Raw genomic sequence first — 15696 nt, 5'->3', positions numbered from 1 at the left:
AAAATATCAGATATTATTTCTCCTGTCAAAATCTATTATGCCACCAAATCATGCTTACAATCTTACAAATATTGATAATTTTATTTTTGTCATACCTCAAGCAAGGACACTTTCATACTTCAACAGTTTTCTGCCTTCTACTATTCAATTATGGAACATTTTACCATTAGAAACAAAATGTATTGAATCTTATTCATGTTTTAAGAATGTCTTAAAGAAACCTACTGCAGATAGAATAAAGGATGTCAAGATTTTTCATAATGGCAATCGCAAGGAAAACATTATACATTGTCAACTAAGAAATGAATCTAGTAATTTTTTAAAATGCTTATCTGTATAATCGGTATCTAAGCGAAACAGCATCTTGTACTAAGTGTGGACATCTGAACGAGGATAATTATCATTTTTAGCTCTAGTGGTCAGAGACCAGAAGAGCTTATGCGATGGTAATGCGTCCGTCGTCCGTCCGTCTGTCTGTCTGTCCGTCTGTCTGTCTGTAAACAATTTTTCAAAATGCAACTCCTCCTACAGTTTGATCTTATTCAAATATAACTTGGCACACAAGTAGACTACACTAAGATACAAAATTCTGTATATCGGTTTTTGATTTTGATGAGCGGTGTTGCCGTTGTTACTAAAAATAGAAATTTCTGTGAAATTCTTTCAAAATGCAACTCCTCCTACAGTTTTGGTCTGATTTCAATATAACTTGGCACACAAGTAGACTACACTAAGATACATAATTCTGTGTATCGGTTTTTGATTTCAATGAACGGTGTTGCCATGGTTACTAAAAATAGAAATTTCTGTAAAATTCTTCAAAATGCTACTCCTCCTACAGTTTTGGTGTGATTTCAATATAACTTGGCACACAAGTAGACTACACTAAAGTACATAATTCTGTGTATCGGTTTTCGATTTCGATGAAAGGTGTTGCCGTGGTTTCTAAAAATAGAAATTTCTGTAAAATTCTTTCAAAATGCTACTTCTCCTACAGTTTTGGCCTGATTTCAATATAACTTGGCACACAAGTAGACTACACTAACTAAAGATACATAATTCTATGTATCGGTTTTTGTTTTCAATGAAAGATGTTGCCGTGTTTACTAAAAATAGAAATTTCTGTAAAATTCTTTCAAAATGCTACTCCTCCTACAGTTTTGGTCTGATTTCAATATAACTTGGCACACGAGTAGACTACATTAAGATACATAATTCTGTATATCGGTTTTTGATTTCGATGAACGGTGTTGCCGTGGTTACTAAAAATAGAAATTTCTGTGAAATTCTTTCAAAATGCTACTTCTCCTACAGTGTTGGTCTGATTTCAATATAACTTGGCACAAAAGTAGACTACACTAAGATACATAATTTTTTTTATCGGTTTTTGATTTCGATGAAAGGTGTTGCTGTGGTTACTAAAAATAGAAATTTCTGTGAAATTCTTTCAAAATGCTACTCCTCCTACAGTTTTGGTGTGATTTCAATATAACTTGGCACACAAGTAGACTACAATACATAATTCTGTGTATTGGTTTTTTACTTCAATGAACGGTGTTGCCACAGTTACTAAAAATAGAAATGTCTGTTATATACTCTCAAAATGCTACTCCAAATACAGTTTTAGTCTGATTATAATAATGTGCCATGCAAGTAGACTACACTAAGAACATAATGAAACTTAATCAAGGATCATATTATCCTATTTATTGCTGTTGTAAAGTTTCAATTCCCAACTGCTTAAGTACTTTTCTCTTCCTTTGCTATATGATAAGTACAAACCAGTAGAGCTTCAGTCTCGACAGAGACTTCTGGATTTTCTTAGGATGCCCTGCATATAATAATCAGAGAATGATACTTTTTGAAAGTCTTCAGAGTGTAGCAGAATTAGAAATTACGTCTCCTGATCAAATTTTGAATAAATTTGCTATTTGGGGATAGACAATTACCTTATAAAATAAACTGTTTAATTTTTGAAGCAGTCCAACTGTATATCAAGTCTTCAAAAAGATTTTTATAGTATTTTGTAATTAATTTAAAAAAAAAACCCAATAAATCCAGATATTTCTTATATTTCTATTTACTTCAAGTCTCAGCATTTCTATGTCCCATGTATATTAAGTATTTTTCCACTTTGTTAATTTTTTCTTTTCTCAATGATAATTGTGTGATCCAAATCTATTCATATTTTAATGTCACTATTTCCTCCTGTTTTGTATTTATACCCCCCGCTTGAAAAGTGGGAGGGTATATTGTAATCGTCCATTCCGTCCGTCCGTCTGTTACGCTTTAAGGTACCCATCTCTTATCCGCAACTCCTCTTATACAACTGAGTGAAATTTAATGAACCTCTCACAGAATCTCTAATACATATTGCCATTGTGACCTAATATTTTACTTTTTGATCTGACATATATTTTGGATTTTCCAGAGCAAAACATTGATACTGCCATTGTATTCATAGAGGAGTCGGGGGAAATCATTTAGTGAGCTCATTGCTCACAGTAACTCTAGTTTTCTTTACATATTTGTTCTTTGCACTTTATTTGTTTACTTATTCTGTTTAATTTGCTGTTTATTTACACTTTTTAAAAAAATTTTGCCATTATATTGTATAGCGAGATACCATGTATACGTACTTAGTAATAACGCTTCTGTATAATTTTTTTTCTTTTCTTTTTTCCCACCCTAGATATCAACAAAAATTAATGTAACTTATAAGTAATTTTTTCATCATTGTAAATCATTGTCAATTCTAGCTGCAGATCTGTAGCTCTCCGAAAAAAAAATTATTGATAGACCGGAGAGCTACAGAGCCATCCATTGAAAAAACCGTATATTTATTGCGCACAAAAAAATGCGCTCGGTTCTCGATTAATTTTTTCATGTTTTTAAAACTGTTATCTCAAAATATTACTAATCGTTTGTTCCTAACATATTCTTTGACTCTTTCCACAACAAAACATTCCTCATATTTGTTGTTAATAGTCCTCCTAGCCCTGATATTGCAATCATCGAACATTTCGCTTATGTATACTGCCATTTTAATTGGTTTCAAAGATAATTGGGTCCAATATGCTTCGTTTAGATGTCAACTACGAGAGAACTTGATAGAGGAGAGAGGAATTTTTTTAAATCTTCCATTTTTTGCAATTGAGGTAAGAATTTAATTGAAAGAATTAATCAAGAATCGAGCGCACTTTTTTGTGCGCAATAAATATACAGTTTTTTTAATGGGTGGCACTGTAGCTCTCTGGTCTACCAATAATTTTTTTCGGAGAGCAACAGATCTGCAGCTATGTCAATTCTTAACATTTTTAACCTTGACCTTGGAGAGGACTTGCCTTATATAGGCCATGCCTGATGTCTAATCCAATTATGTAATCTTACTTACATAATAAAAAATTGATTTAATTAAATTAAGAAGCAGCATCTTAAATTGTATCAAGTACTCGTAATAATTTTGCAGGTCTGTGCATGTTTTTATTACTTCCAATTAGTTTGAATGTAGTAGTTTTTTTTCAATTGCTTTTTGTGGGCTTTTAATTAATATTTACGATAACTATGTCAAGCTCGTTTTGGGGTCGGGGTCCAATTGGCCAATGAATGGGTCTTTTGTTTATTACTTATGTAAAGAAAATTAGACATCGAAGACAACCAAAAATAACGTTAAGAAACAATGATGCCATTCTACCATGGAATGAATTTCAATACATGTCTAATAATGAGTCAATATGGTGTATTTAATCTTCAATATTTGCTTTTTTTCAGGTTAATCAAATAATTTAAAATTTAATAATAATTTCTTCAAGGCTCATTGTCCTTGCTAGTAAGTGTATTAATGTAAGAATGAAAAATACGTAGCATGCACATAATGTATAAAATTATCACACAAGACAATCGATTGATCACATCATGAAATCAAAAAATAAGACAGTTATTCCTTAAAAAATACAAATACATGTATATCGATTTTCACGAAGAATGAAATCTTGAAATCTTTGTTCTAAGAAAATATGCAGAAGAGTATTGGTCGATTGGTGATAAATAAAACCTTGAATTAAATCGAAAAAAAGAAATGTATGTTAGGATTACTTTCAGAGCTTTCTAAAAGGTGTTTATATATATTAATTATTATATTAATTAATTGACACAAATATATATCACTTTGGTTTGAATCATACTCTGCTAAATTTCTGTGACATTTATAGTAGTTTAAAATATTCATATCAGTTCATAAATCTTATATATAAATCAAACGATATCAAAATTATTTTTGCAGTTTATTAACATTGATCATATTATTATGATTAAATTATTAACATATCTATATTGATGTAAATGCTTCATTTGTATCAAAAATGCAAACTTACAATACAATGTAATGTATTGCAATCAACTACCAAGTTTTGAAGAAAAAGAACTTGCAAAAAAGCGGATAACAATTAATAATACTAGTAATTAAAAAAAATAATAATCATCATAAAAAATTAAAATTCTACACGATGAGTACTCAAAAAATAAATGGAGTTGCAAAATCTTCCATTGATGTATATATAAAGTATGGCTTCTTTTTTTAGTATACATGTACCTAACTACATTCAGAGTTAAGTTGGGACATAAACTGAAAATGTCAATGTATATTGCCTTAGATTACTTAGGCCAGATGAACCCTTTGCTGACAAGAGGCCCTTTATCATACAGAAAGACAGCAGGCCAGACTGTCAGATTCACGAGGTCCCCCTTCTTTTCGTAGTACTTGTAGGACTTTTTGTCCATCTGCTCCCCCTGTTTCTGGCAGCAGATGCTCATGGGCGGATCCTGAACCACCATCAACCACACTAACTCAACCACCTTGTCTATGTACTGCTCGACATGCACGAGTTTTTGGTAGTCCAGTTTACGACCTTCTCTGATAAATGTTTCCTTGAACATCTGCAAAGGAATAACTGTATCTCAGTAAATTATTTTTCCAAATTTTGTTGCACAGTCATGCATGTATATTGTTTGAACTGAATTGTAAAGGATGCAATGTATATAGTCTATTCTTATAATTTTTGCCAAACAAACATGCTAGTACTCTCTATTTCAATGCTTTCTCTTTTTTCATAATTAATAATACTGAACTTTAAAAGTATACATTAAGACACAAAATACAAAAAGTCTTTTGACGACATTTTGGACAATTGTTGCAACTGTTTCTTGTTTCTGGTGTCTTGTTACAATTTTGCGATTCACTCTTTATCCGTATGAAATACACGTATGCAGCAAAATGCTTATGTATTTCACTGCAAAAAAATGTTACAATTTAATTAATGAAGCATTTCATTTAGGCTATATTTTTTGTTTTCCGTTTCTTATTTTAGCCGTTATCAATTTTGTTTCCTCATGTATGACAGTGTTCAGATGAAATGTCGAGAGAAACTATAAAAATCAATTTCAAATGTCAATTTAAACAATATAAATTGAGAGAAGAGCAAACGAGGGCCTCTAAAAACATCAAAGGTGCGATCAGGTAACATGGAGAAGTAAAAAGCCCCTATCAACCGCTCACAACCTGTCGTGTGTTCCTTGTCATGATCGTCGAGCATTCGGAAAATCCAAAGACAATTCAGCATTCAAATAATGGCCAAAATAATTTGTATGAGAAAAGTCAGTAAGCATTTAACACATGATAAATTTCAGTTACTGACAAGGACATTGATTCGACCGTAGAATTTGCGGATGTTAACTATAAATAATAATGTTGACATTCCTTGCTTCATCATCTTGTTTGTAAAAATATTGCCTTATTTCAAAAATTGAGACCATGCTATTGCATATAGCAACAACTGAGCGAGTGATAAGGGTTTTTGCTACATAAGTAAGGGAAACTGAAGATGGAAATGTTGATGTAATCATGTTTATCATCAAGTTTTGCTGTTAGGTTATCAGTAGCATGTATTTCGAATAAAATGTCCATATATGAAGTAGATGTGTCAGACTCTGTGGTATCTTTCAAGCTTATTGGGATATAATATCTAGTCAACATATATGTATGAAAGTAATAACCTGGTATTGTTAATTGATAATACGTCGTTTGTATTTCTATTATTAAATAGAAGACCACAACAGAAATCCTTTTATACAAAGTTTCTGAATAAATATTGCTTCAAATGAAAACAAAAAGGTCTGCTTATCATGTGATACATTTCACTGTGACATTTGGTACCAATAGAAATTCCAGAAGATTGTTGGAAGACGATCTCAAAAATATGTAGATGTTGCAATTCAGGATCTCAAGCAACTTTGCATCTTCGCTAGCCAAGGGTTTCTGATACGCTCCTCTCCTCATAAACCCTTGGCCTACGGTGAAGTCAAAAGACGGGATTGTTTTCCGTCACGTGATCTCGAATCTATAAGGTACGCACAGATTGCGTCATCGCCAGAAATAAAGACACGTGTTAAAAAAAATTAAATCAAAGTTTTTTCAAGAATAATTAAGAAGCAATAATTGAGTTATGTTTATTCATTATTTATAGAACAAATCTGAAGCTTCAATATAGATTCTTAATCACATATGTAGAAGACATTGGATGACACCAAGGCTATTCATAGAATTGAATGTTATCTTACGGATCGTTGTTTTCTTGCGTTTTTCATTTCCGAGATTAAAGAGTGAAGATGTATCCCGAACGCAAATATCGTCATTTACAAAAAACAATTGCTGATTGGTCGACCTGGGTGTACTGAAATCCAATCAGAACTCTGGAAAAAAATCCCAATTTCTATGAACACCGTAGGCCAAGGGTTTATGAGGAGAGGAGCGTATCAAAAACCCTTGGCTAGCGAAGATGTTTATGAGGAGAGGAGCGTATCAAAAACCCTTGGCTAGCGAAGATGGCAACTTTGGAGTACTTGCGTTTACAATCAGAATGTTTTAGCAAAAAAATTTCGCACATGACCAATTGCAGGGTTACTAGTAGTTTCATTTTTTTTAATGAAAAAGAAGCTCTCTGCGATATGAAAAAGACTGAACTTGAATTCAACATGGATTGTGTCTTTACAAAATGTACGTTTAGATGTGATCAATTTAATCTAAATTTCAAAATTTCCTTTGATATTTTAAGTATCCACATCTATAATGTATACAACTTCTTAAATACCCGGATAGATTGTACTTCTAAAGTTTCTCTTTTTATACTACTGTTAACATTTTATATAGTTATTTTAGTTGGAGTAAAAAAAAGGGCTGGTAGAAAATTTATGGAAAACTGCTGTATATCTCTGTGTGGGTTTTTCTTAAGTATACGTATGGTAATTCAAATTTAATTCAACTATTATTTATATTAAAATATCTAACACTGATAGGGTTTTGAAGAATTCCTGCTTGGAAAGATAGTGCTATGAATAAATGCAAAATTGTTTAACCTACCACGCATAGAGATGGGACTGAGGCTTTGGCTGATGCCTTTTGGAACTCCTTTGCATGCTTAATTATGGAAGCAAAACACTTTGGATCGTGTTTTGTAGACCTGGATTTGTCATCAACTCGAACATCCTTCAAACAAAAATGGTCCGATATTTTAATCATATCAAGTTCCGTTAAAATAAGTCATGTGTAGATTTTCTAAATTTTAAGTGAAAAAAAAAATAGTATTTCCACTACTAAAAATTATTTTTACATTGAATACTTCAAAATTACCTCATCTTTGATGGTCCATTGGACGTGAACCATGCAGAATCGCATACTATCCATCAAACGTTCCAGTTGCTGTTCTTTGACATCCCTGGTGAATTTATCAGCGTGCTAAGCCCGAAAAAGGTTCCATTAAAATCAAAACAATACATATCATTCAAAAGGGATCTTTTTAAATTTACAGTTTAAAATTGAATGCATCATATATCCAACTTACGATGATTATTTCCATTAAGAGTTTAATGATCTCCTCGTCACTTTTGCCACTTTCTTGCAACTCTTCAAAAGCATCTGACCATTCATTATCGTAAACATTATTAAATTTTTCACTGAGTTTTGTCGGTCTGTTGGCATCGCTTAAGTCCGCTATGTTGGGATTACCTTCTAGAAGCTGTTTACTGGCAAAACTACTTAATCTAAGGTAAAAATGAATATGTTTTAATACAAGACCTGTACCAATTTCTTTTTAAATGTGTTATTTGCAAATACATAAATATTAAATATATTCCCACTACATCTTGGTAATTTGGAACGTTATACAGTACACGATATCAACCACATGAAAATGTAGAGTTGTAGAAATTTGCAATATTAAAGAGAGAAAATGATAAAAATTTAGAAAGGGTCTCTTTTCAGAACTAATATATAATGCCTTTAACACATCTGAAAATTAATGCTTTAAATGTTTGATGATAGGAGTACTGTAAACCGACTTTTATTCGCATGTGAAAAATATATTCTTGAGTTTCGCGGCCAACTTAAACTCTCGATTATTAATCGCCGCCAACCAATAATTTTGCTAAAGTATTTTTAAGGAATGTTTCCTCGTGAAAATTAATCGTCGCAGATTGATTTCAAACGAACGAATCGCGAATAAAAGATAAAAGTTGGTGTACAAATGGGATTTAGATCCCACCTCGTTGTGAGTTCCTCGATTTTTGCCAGATGAAGCTGTTCTCGCTGCTCCATTTCTTTCAGTCTTTCCAAGGACACGGCCATTTTCTTCTCGTCTGGTTTCGAGCCACCATCTTCGCTATCTTCACTGGTCAGACTGGCCTGAGAGATTGACCTATGAATTTTTCCTCTGTGAGGAGGATGAGTCGTTTCTCCTTTCTTTTTCTTTTCTTTGGATGGTTTACGAACAATTTCTGGACTTTCAACATATTCCTTTAAGAAATAAGTTTTCAATTTTAGACTTTAGTTTTTTTTTCGTCAAAAAGTTTCCGTTACAATTTTTAAAAAAAAGTGATGGATGTTGAATATCAAAAATAAAAAAGTATTATAACTATTGCATACGTACACAAGAGGGAAATGTTTTTTTAAGTTGTTAGAACATGAAACCATTCCTTTATATGAATACAAATGTAAGACTTCTTTACTCGAGTACCTTTTCCTCATTTGGATGAAGGGTGAAATATTTCCTCTCCGCCAGCAGAAGATCATCCAGTTCCTTCTGAGAATTAGCGTTTTCTGGATTCTCTTTCACTTCCTCTTGTATGAAGTTCTTCAAATGTTTGTAGCGTTTATCGTCCATCGTGGCATCTCTAGGATCCTAAATGACGTCATAAACATCTTTCCAAACTTAGACTACTAATGGTACCCTTTTAAAAAACTGAATAATATTTTATAATATTGCGCATTATTGGAAATAAGAAACACTTTGTTTTACCATAAGGTCCATTTCTTTGGCCTGTGGGTCTTTCTTTACTTCTTTAAGCCATTTCTTCTCGATGATTAATAAGTCTTTGTAGTCGCTCTCCGCGTATCTATACCTGCGGGCGGTCGTATCGTTGTCTTCCTTTACGCGGTTCAGCACGGTTTCTATCCCCTCTCTCTTGTTGACCTTCCTTTTGGGAACCTTTGAAGAGTAAAAATAAACATCTTTTAATTGTAGGAGAAAATCTCTGAGGTTCTTGTACCAGTAAAGGGCCTCTTTTCTTAGTGTTTACATGTAATTTTGACATATAACTGGGGTATTCATTTAATTATTGTTTGGAAAGAACAATCGCCAAGCTCAAGAAATTTTTGGAAAAAAATCATTTAATTTACAGAATATTTTTGAACACTGATGTGTGTACAACTTTTGTATAAAACACCAGCTTTTTGACAATTTGTTGGGTATATAAAATTTAGGCTTTGTAGTATTATTTTCAGTACTTCTACATTATATGTATATTTTTGTCTTTTTTATAGCTAAACACTTGTCATACTTCAAAACAAATAATCTTATAACAACAATCTAAAAAAAGAAATATAATCATCTTCTATTAAGTATTCAACTCAATACTGTAAAATTCTTGTAATAGAGTAAAAAATCAATAATTATGTAATTGTAAGATTTTTTTATGATATTTAGATTCATTAAATCATACCTTAAATATTTCAGTCAAAACACTACCTAATGATGGGTGTAATTTTGCACAAGATCATTTTATCGACCTTAAGGAGAATTTGCAGAACACTGACTTTAAACGAGGTTTTGAAAACCTTGTGATATCAACTTATTTGACAGTAACTTGTCTCTGTTTAAAAAGTTATTGACTTGGAACAAGTTTTTGCGTACTGAATTCTTGAAAGATATTAAAGCCTTAAGGAGAAGATATTGTAATATTACTGCACACAAGTAAATCAGAGGAGTTGGCAATGTAATGTTTGTCATAAATAACATGGGCATTAATGAATATACATGTAGCTGGTAAATTATAAAACAAATGTGGCTGATAGTGTGTTGTCTAACTTATGAGTCAATATACGAATGAAAATAACGATTGTTAATTGATAAAACCATGCTGGTATATTTATATGTTGAATTCAAAACCACAGCAAAAGCTTTCTTAATACATAAAAGATTCACAGGGATGATAAGCAGCTATATGCCTTGAACAAGTAAGCAAGTAAATATCAAACAAAGAAATGACAGATGTAACAAAATATATTTCCATTTCTAATTTTTTTTTCTCTGTGATAACTCTTTGAAAGTTAGCGGAGTTGATTTCTTGATAATTCTACCGGAATGTAAATTAGGCAGGTCGATAGGTCAGGAGCTAAGGAGGCCTAATATGCATGCAAATCTCGTGCACATCTGTCTCTATGTTTGACGCTAAGGAGGCCAGATATGCATGTAAATCTCGTGCGGCTGCCTTTGTGTTTGACGTCAGTGGACGAGGACTATTGAAAATGGAATGGGAGTCCTCGTGTAATTTAAAACTATGTCTACATTTTTAAAGTCTAAATCTACAATTTTATTTCACATTGAAATGAAAATGTAAGGAATCACTGTCTAGTTAGTATTATAGTATGCCAGGACATCAACGATAGTGGGAAGTATGGGATAATTTATGCATAACGGGCTTTGCCCGTTATGCAAATTATCTAATGTTTCCCACTATCGTTGATGGCCTGGCATACTATACTAACTCGACAGTGGTTCCTTAATTAATACATCTGTACATATATCAATCAGACCTTGGTAATTACATACAGAATCATGTTTACTTCAGGTATAGGATTCTTCTCATATTTATTGTATTTAAAAATTAATGAAATTTTCACAGAAGCAAGAAGACAATATCAGTGAGTGATAGTATCAGTGAGATTTAATTTGACCGTTTTATATTATAGACAAGGTCAGGTCAAGGTCATCGTCTTTTTCCCATGACATTATGAACAAAAAATATACTGTTGCCAATCATGTGATGCCTACTTCTATTTCAAAAGTTTAAAGATTGTTCTTTTTGTACAAAAAAATATAATTATATCGGGTCTATAGCATGATATTACCAAATTTACATAAATCATTTAACTAAACTGGATATTGGCTAATCCGAATTTTCTCCGTTTTTCTTAATTTTCTAGGATATATTAGTTATTTTCATATGCTTCCTATATTTAACTTTTTCTTATTTTCACATATAATAAAGTAGTCTTATAAATGTACAAAATGATACAAAAACAAAAAGTTTTGATCGTTTACTAAGAGAAAAAAATACCTTTTTGTGGATTTTTGGCTCAAAGCTGTACTTTGATTGGAAGCGTTTAAAAGCTAATATAGTTCTGCTTTGTTTGAAAAATAATATTTATTTGATATATTTTGAAAGTTTAGTCCCTTAGTATTAATTTAAATTACATTTGAAAATTTCTTGAAGTCTTTGATTGTGTAAAAATTATAATTAAATTTCATACGCCAACATTCCGCCAAAAATATAGTCCCTGCTAGTTTTCAAACGCATTTTACCATTTCTATTCAAAGTTGCACAATTGTGATAGGAAAGAAAAATATGGTCGTTTAAATCCCTTATACCTAAATATATAAGACATATATGCAAATATACTTTGAATATTCCATCTAGTCAGAAACCAGAGAAGAATCCTACCTTAATATTAAATTCTTTTTATTAAAATTATCATGCATATATTTTCCAAAATACAATGTACTGGCTATTTACTGTATGCTGAGAAGGCCACATTATTGCAGCAAAACATGTTGAAAATGATAATGATCAAATTATTTCACTGTCATAATCCTTTCTCACCAGAACATTGTAAAACAAGCATAAATTTCTTACGTTCTATGTGAATTACATAATTCCTTCAATATCTATTTATATTTCGTTACCTGAAACTTAAAAAATTCATAAAACATGTATTATTAGATATTTTTATTTAAAAATGAATATAATGTTAAATTTGAAAAAAAAAAATTACAGAAGGGGTTGCCGTTACCTCGCCATGACGTTTGCTCTGAGCCGCGTACAGCAGTATAAGGGTTTTGAATTCGTCCAGGGCGTGGTCGAACACGTTATGACCGTGGACTATCAGCTGACTGAGGGTCTGGAACTTCTCACGTGCCTCGGCCATATAAGACTCCGACACGTTCAGACTGTCCATGTTCTGAAAAATAAAACACAGAGGAAATAGAGTACAGACAAAATCGTAATGTCATATAATAAATAGTATATGCAAGTCAAACATTGAAAACCGATGGACTTTTTCATGAATTCAAATCGCAATAAGGCTGCATTATACTGCATATGGCGAGAATGGAAATTTCTCTTGAATTTTGTCAGTTTATGCTAAAATTGCACAAATTTCTTTGATTTTCTCCATTTTTAAGCCAATTTTAAGGAATATCATAATTATATACCCTGGACTCCCGCTGATATTCGAGGGCTCTATCTTCCAGTTCTTTCAACTGTTTGTAGCCTTCATTCCTTGTCGCCTTGTCTTCTTTGGATGTATCTAACAGTATTTTGATGTTCTGATACCTGCTGATGTAAGACCCAGGCCGACTCATCTACAAGTAAAGTGAAATGATTCGATTGTAGTTTACTACTCCTGCGTATAGATCTCAAGTTTATCAGGGGACAAAACTTTAGTTAGATGTATAGGAAAATAGAATCACATCAATTTTCATAAGACGAGGAACATGTTGAAATGGATTTCTCTCTCATCTTGAGAATTCCGGTATATTTTAAAACTTCAATTTTCGGACAGTAAGATCTTACCAACCATATACAGCTTTGGGAGAGAACGGTTATAGAGAATGCATAGAATTTTTGCTTGTTTAAATTAATTTATCCAATTAATAAGAAAATTATCTTTACATTAAATACATCCCCTTCACCAATCCATAACGGTTAGTATTATGGGTACTAATAAAAGCTACAAAGTTAGCTTCTGACTGTAACGGCACATATATTGTCGCTCTGGCACGTATTATCCCCGCCGACATTATCTATGAGCAAATTGCAATGCACATTGTTGGCCATTCGATAAAATATTGTCGTCGGTGACAAATATGCAGAAAAAAATTAAAGCCTTTTAGTTTCATGTTTCTGCAAAAGAGGGTGACACTTGTCGATCGCCCGCGACAACAGGTGCAGAAGCGATACGTGCCGTTACTAATTTACCCATTCCTCCATTTCCATTTGCCTTTCATATCTATCTCACATCGCCATCCGATATTCAATTTCCTAGCTTTGCTCTTGGAATGGTTTTTATAGTACAAAATGAGGAAGAAGGAAACTTCCATGATTTTATTATTGCTCCATATAATAAACAACAATATAAGTAAATGACATGTAACCCGGAAATCGTGATATACTTATAGGGATGACTTTCAGACAGGAAAAAAGTTGGGTTTTTCATATATATATTTATAAATACCCACATGGATAAAAGATATACAAGAAATATTGATAGGGACGTCATTTTGTGTGTAACATAATTGTTAAAACAAGTTTATACGTAAATGCATGATTTAGTAAATGGGAAAATAGCTGTGTATTTAGTGGATTTTTTTTTTCTTCAAAATGTGTACGTAAAAAATCATTTAAGGTAAAAGGATATCTTTTATTATATCCTGTATTTGAAAGTAAAAAAAAAATATCAAAAGGTTATGAAATCATTTATCTCGAGTTTTAACGCACAAAATGTAAAGGAACTTCCCCGAAGTTATCCATGTCAGCCTGCATTAGTCAAATAAATTTTTGTAATTTTTTTTTAATTTCATAACAATTATGTAATGTCAATTACGTTCTAGGAAATTGTTGATTGTTTATTAGGATCACTCAAAAGTTGTTACCATGTATTACATTGTATCATAAATATTTAGTTAGAACATAGACTATGCACTCTGAACCCTGGAGTGTCGCATACGGCGCAAGGAAAATATCGTGAACTTGAAAAAAAATTATATATCTGTCGTGTGCCATGTGTACACTAGCCTTTCACTAATTAACGCATTTTAAATATCTCAAAATTTATATTATTATTACTAATAAACATTAAAAGTCACTGATTGATAAGTAAAAGATGTTTGTAAAGTAAATTGTGTACGTCATTAAACAGCACAATGGGTCATTCTTGTTTTCATACGAATTTATTTTTACATGCTATGAACCAGACAAGCTTTTTCACCCACTAATCAAGTTTTTGAACAAAAGTATGTTTTGTTACAGTTGCTTAACGGGCATTGAGAGTTAAAGCAATATTTATAATATGCATTTCTATTTTATAAGATCTCACAACATTAACTGGCAAAATTTGAAATATACAGCTTACGTCATTTCCATCTGTTACAGTCATTTGTTATAAAATGGACAGGTACAATTTAACACGGACGTCTGAGAAACGAAATTGATTTCAATGCAATGTTTTCTCGGACGTCCGTGTCTAATTTTACTCGCCTATTTCATTGTCTGTCATTGAATGTTGCAGAAATGATGTAAGTTGCTTCTTTTAAATTTTGCCAGTAAATGTTCCGTGGTCTTATTTATCGCAGTCATATTTGTTTATTTTTCACATGAATTAAATCTCTCTATCTCCCTCTCTCAAATGATTTTGATTAATTCACGCTAATACTTTTTCGTCTTATTGTTGACCTTCATAAATTAAACTTTTTTTAATGAATAACATGATGGAAAAATCAACATACCGGGTATGGACAAAAACTGTCTATATCTTTAACTGTGAAACTGGCATGTTAATGATTTATTTTGATCTTTAGCTTATAAGACGAAACAGGAGAAATTTATATCATAAGGAACAAAGCTTTCTTGTATATTTGACAAAAACTACGGATGCGTATGCATATGATAAACTGAGATTTTTAACGCACGTGCATGCACGACATTTGAAGTTTTTAATGAATATAGAGTATATACATATATTTATAAATGTAATAATAATAAAAATATGCATATACGTGTTTACATTAGCTGACTATGAACTCAATCCGATCATTTATATAACGACACAACATTTCTACTTTCGGTTTGGAAAACTGCTGTATAATATTTGCATCTTGGTGACAATTATATACATCAAGCAAGTAAAACAGATAATATTTTTCATTTACTGTAATAAATGCACGAGTTCTACACCTTACTGTTCTTTGCAAACTGTCTTACCCTGCCTCTTTGATGAGCCCTGTGTATTCCTTTGAAGTTCCGTCGAGCAAAATTTATGTTTACATGTAAGTAGGTTAAGGTCATCGATTATCGAGGGATTTCAAAAGA

The 15696-nt window shown here is 31.9% G+C and overlaps 1 protein-coding gene across 2 annotated transcripts; it reads right to left on the bottom strand.

Moving 5' to 3' along the window:
• Nucleotides 1–4593: 4593 nt before the first annotated feature.
• Nucleotides 4594–15666, bottom strand: LOC134282721 (uncharacterized). Of its 2 annotated transcripts, none has more exons than XM_062765127.1 (10): nt 15589–15666; nt 12822–12971; nt 12401–12568; nt 9348–9536; nt 9066–9230; nt 8595–8845; nt 7896–8094; nt 7685–7789; nt 7415–7540; nt 4594–4935 (listed from the first exon to the last, which is right to left on the bottom strand). In XM_062765127.1, the coding sequence occupies exons 2-10, from the start codon at nt 12969–12971 to the stop codon at nt 4654–4656; spliced, it is 1635 nt and encodes a 544-aa protein (XP_062621111.1). In that variant the 5' UTR covers nt 15589–15666; the 3' UTR covers nt 4594–4653. The 2 variants fall into 2 exon arrangements, with proteins under 2 accessions (XP_062621111.1, XP_062621112.1); XM_062765128.1 differs by having other exon boundaries at nt 15562–15656.
• Between the last annotated feature and the right edge of the window lie 30 nt (nt 15667–15696).

Source organism: Saccostrea cucullata, unplaced genomic scaffold (genome assembly GCF_032062105.1).
Source record: "Saccostrea cucullata isolate Sc308-1 unplaced genomic scaffold, CSIRO_AGI_Scuc_v1 ctg1052, whole genome shotgun sequence".
Classification (NCBI taxonomy): Eukaryota; Metazoa; Mollusca; class Bivalvia; order Ostreida; family Ostreidae; genus Saccostrea; species Saccostrea cuccullata.
The sequence above is the reverse complement of the archived record's forward strand: the minus strand, read 5'-3'. Positions and strand labels throughout refer to the sequence as shown.

What these genes read in the sequence shown, in the direction of transcription:
- LOC134282721 (XM_062765127.1), bottom strand. Translation starts at nt 12,971, where the DNA reads ATGAGTCGGCCTGGGTCTTACATCAGCAGGTATCAGAACATCAAAATA. An exon ending in TCTTAATGGAAATAATCATC is followed by an intron (nt 7,790 to 7,895) that starts GTAAGTTGGATA and finishes TTTCGGGCTTAG; the next exon opens with CACGCTGATAAATTCACCAG. An exon ending in AATGGACCATCAAAGATGAG is followed by an intron (nt 7,541 to 7,684) that starts GTAATTTTGAAG and finishes TTTTGTTTGAAG; the next exon opens with GATGTTCGAGTTGATGACAA.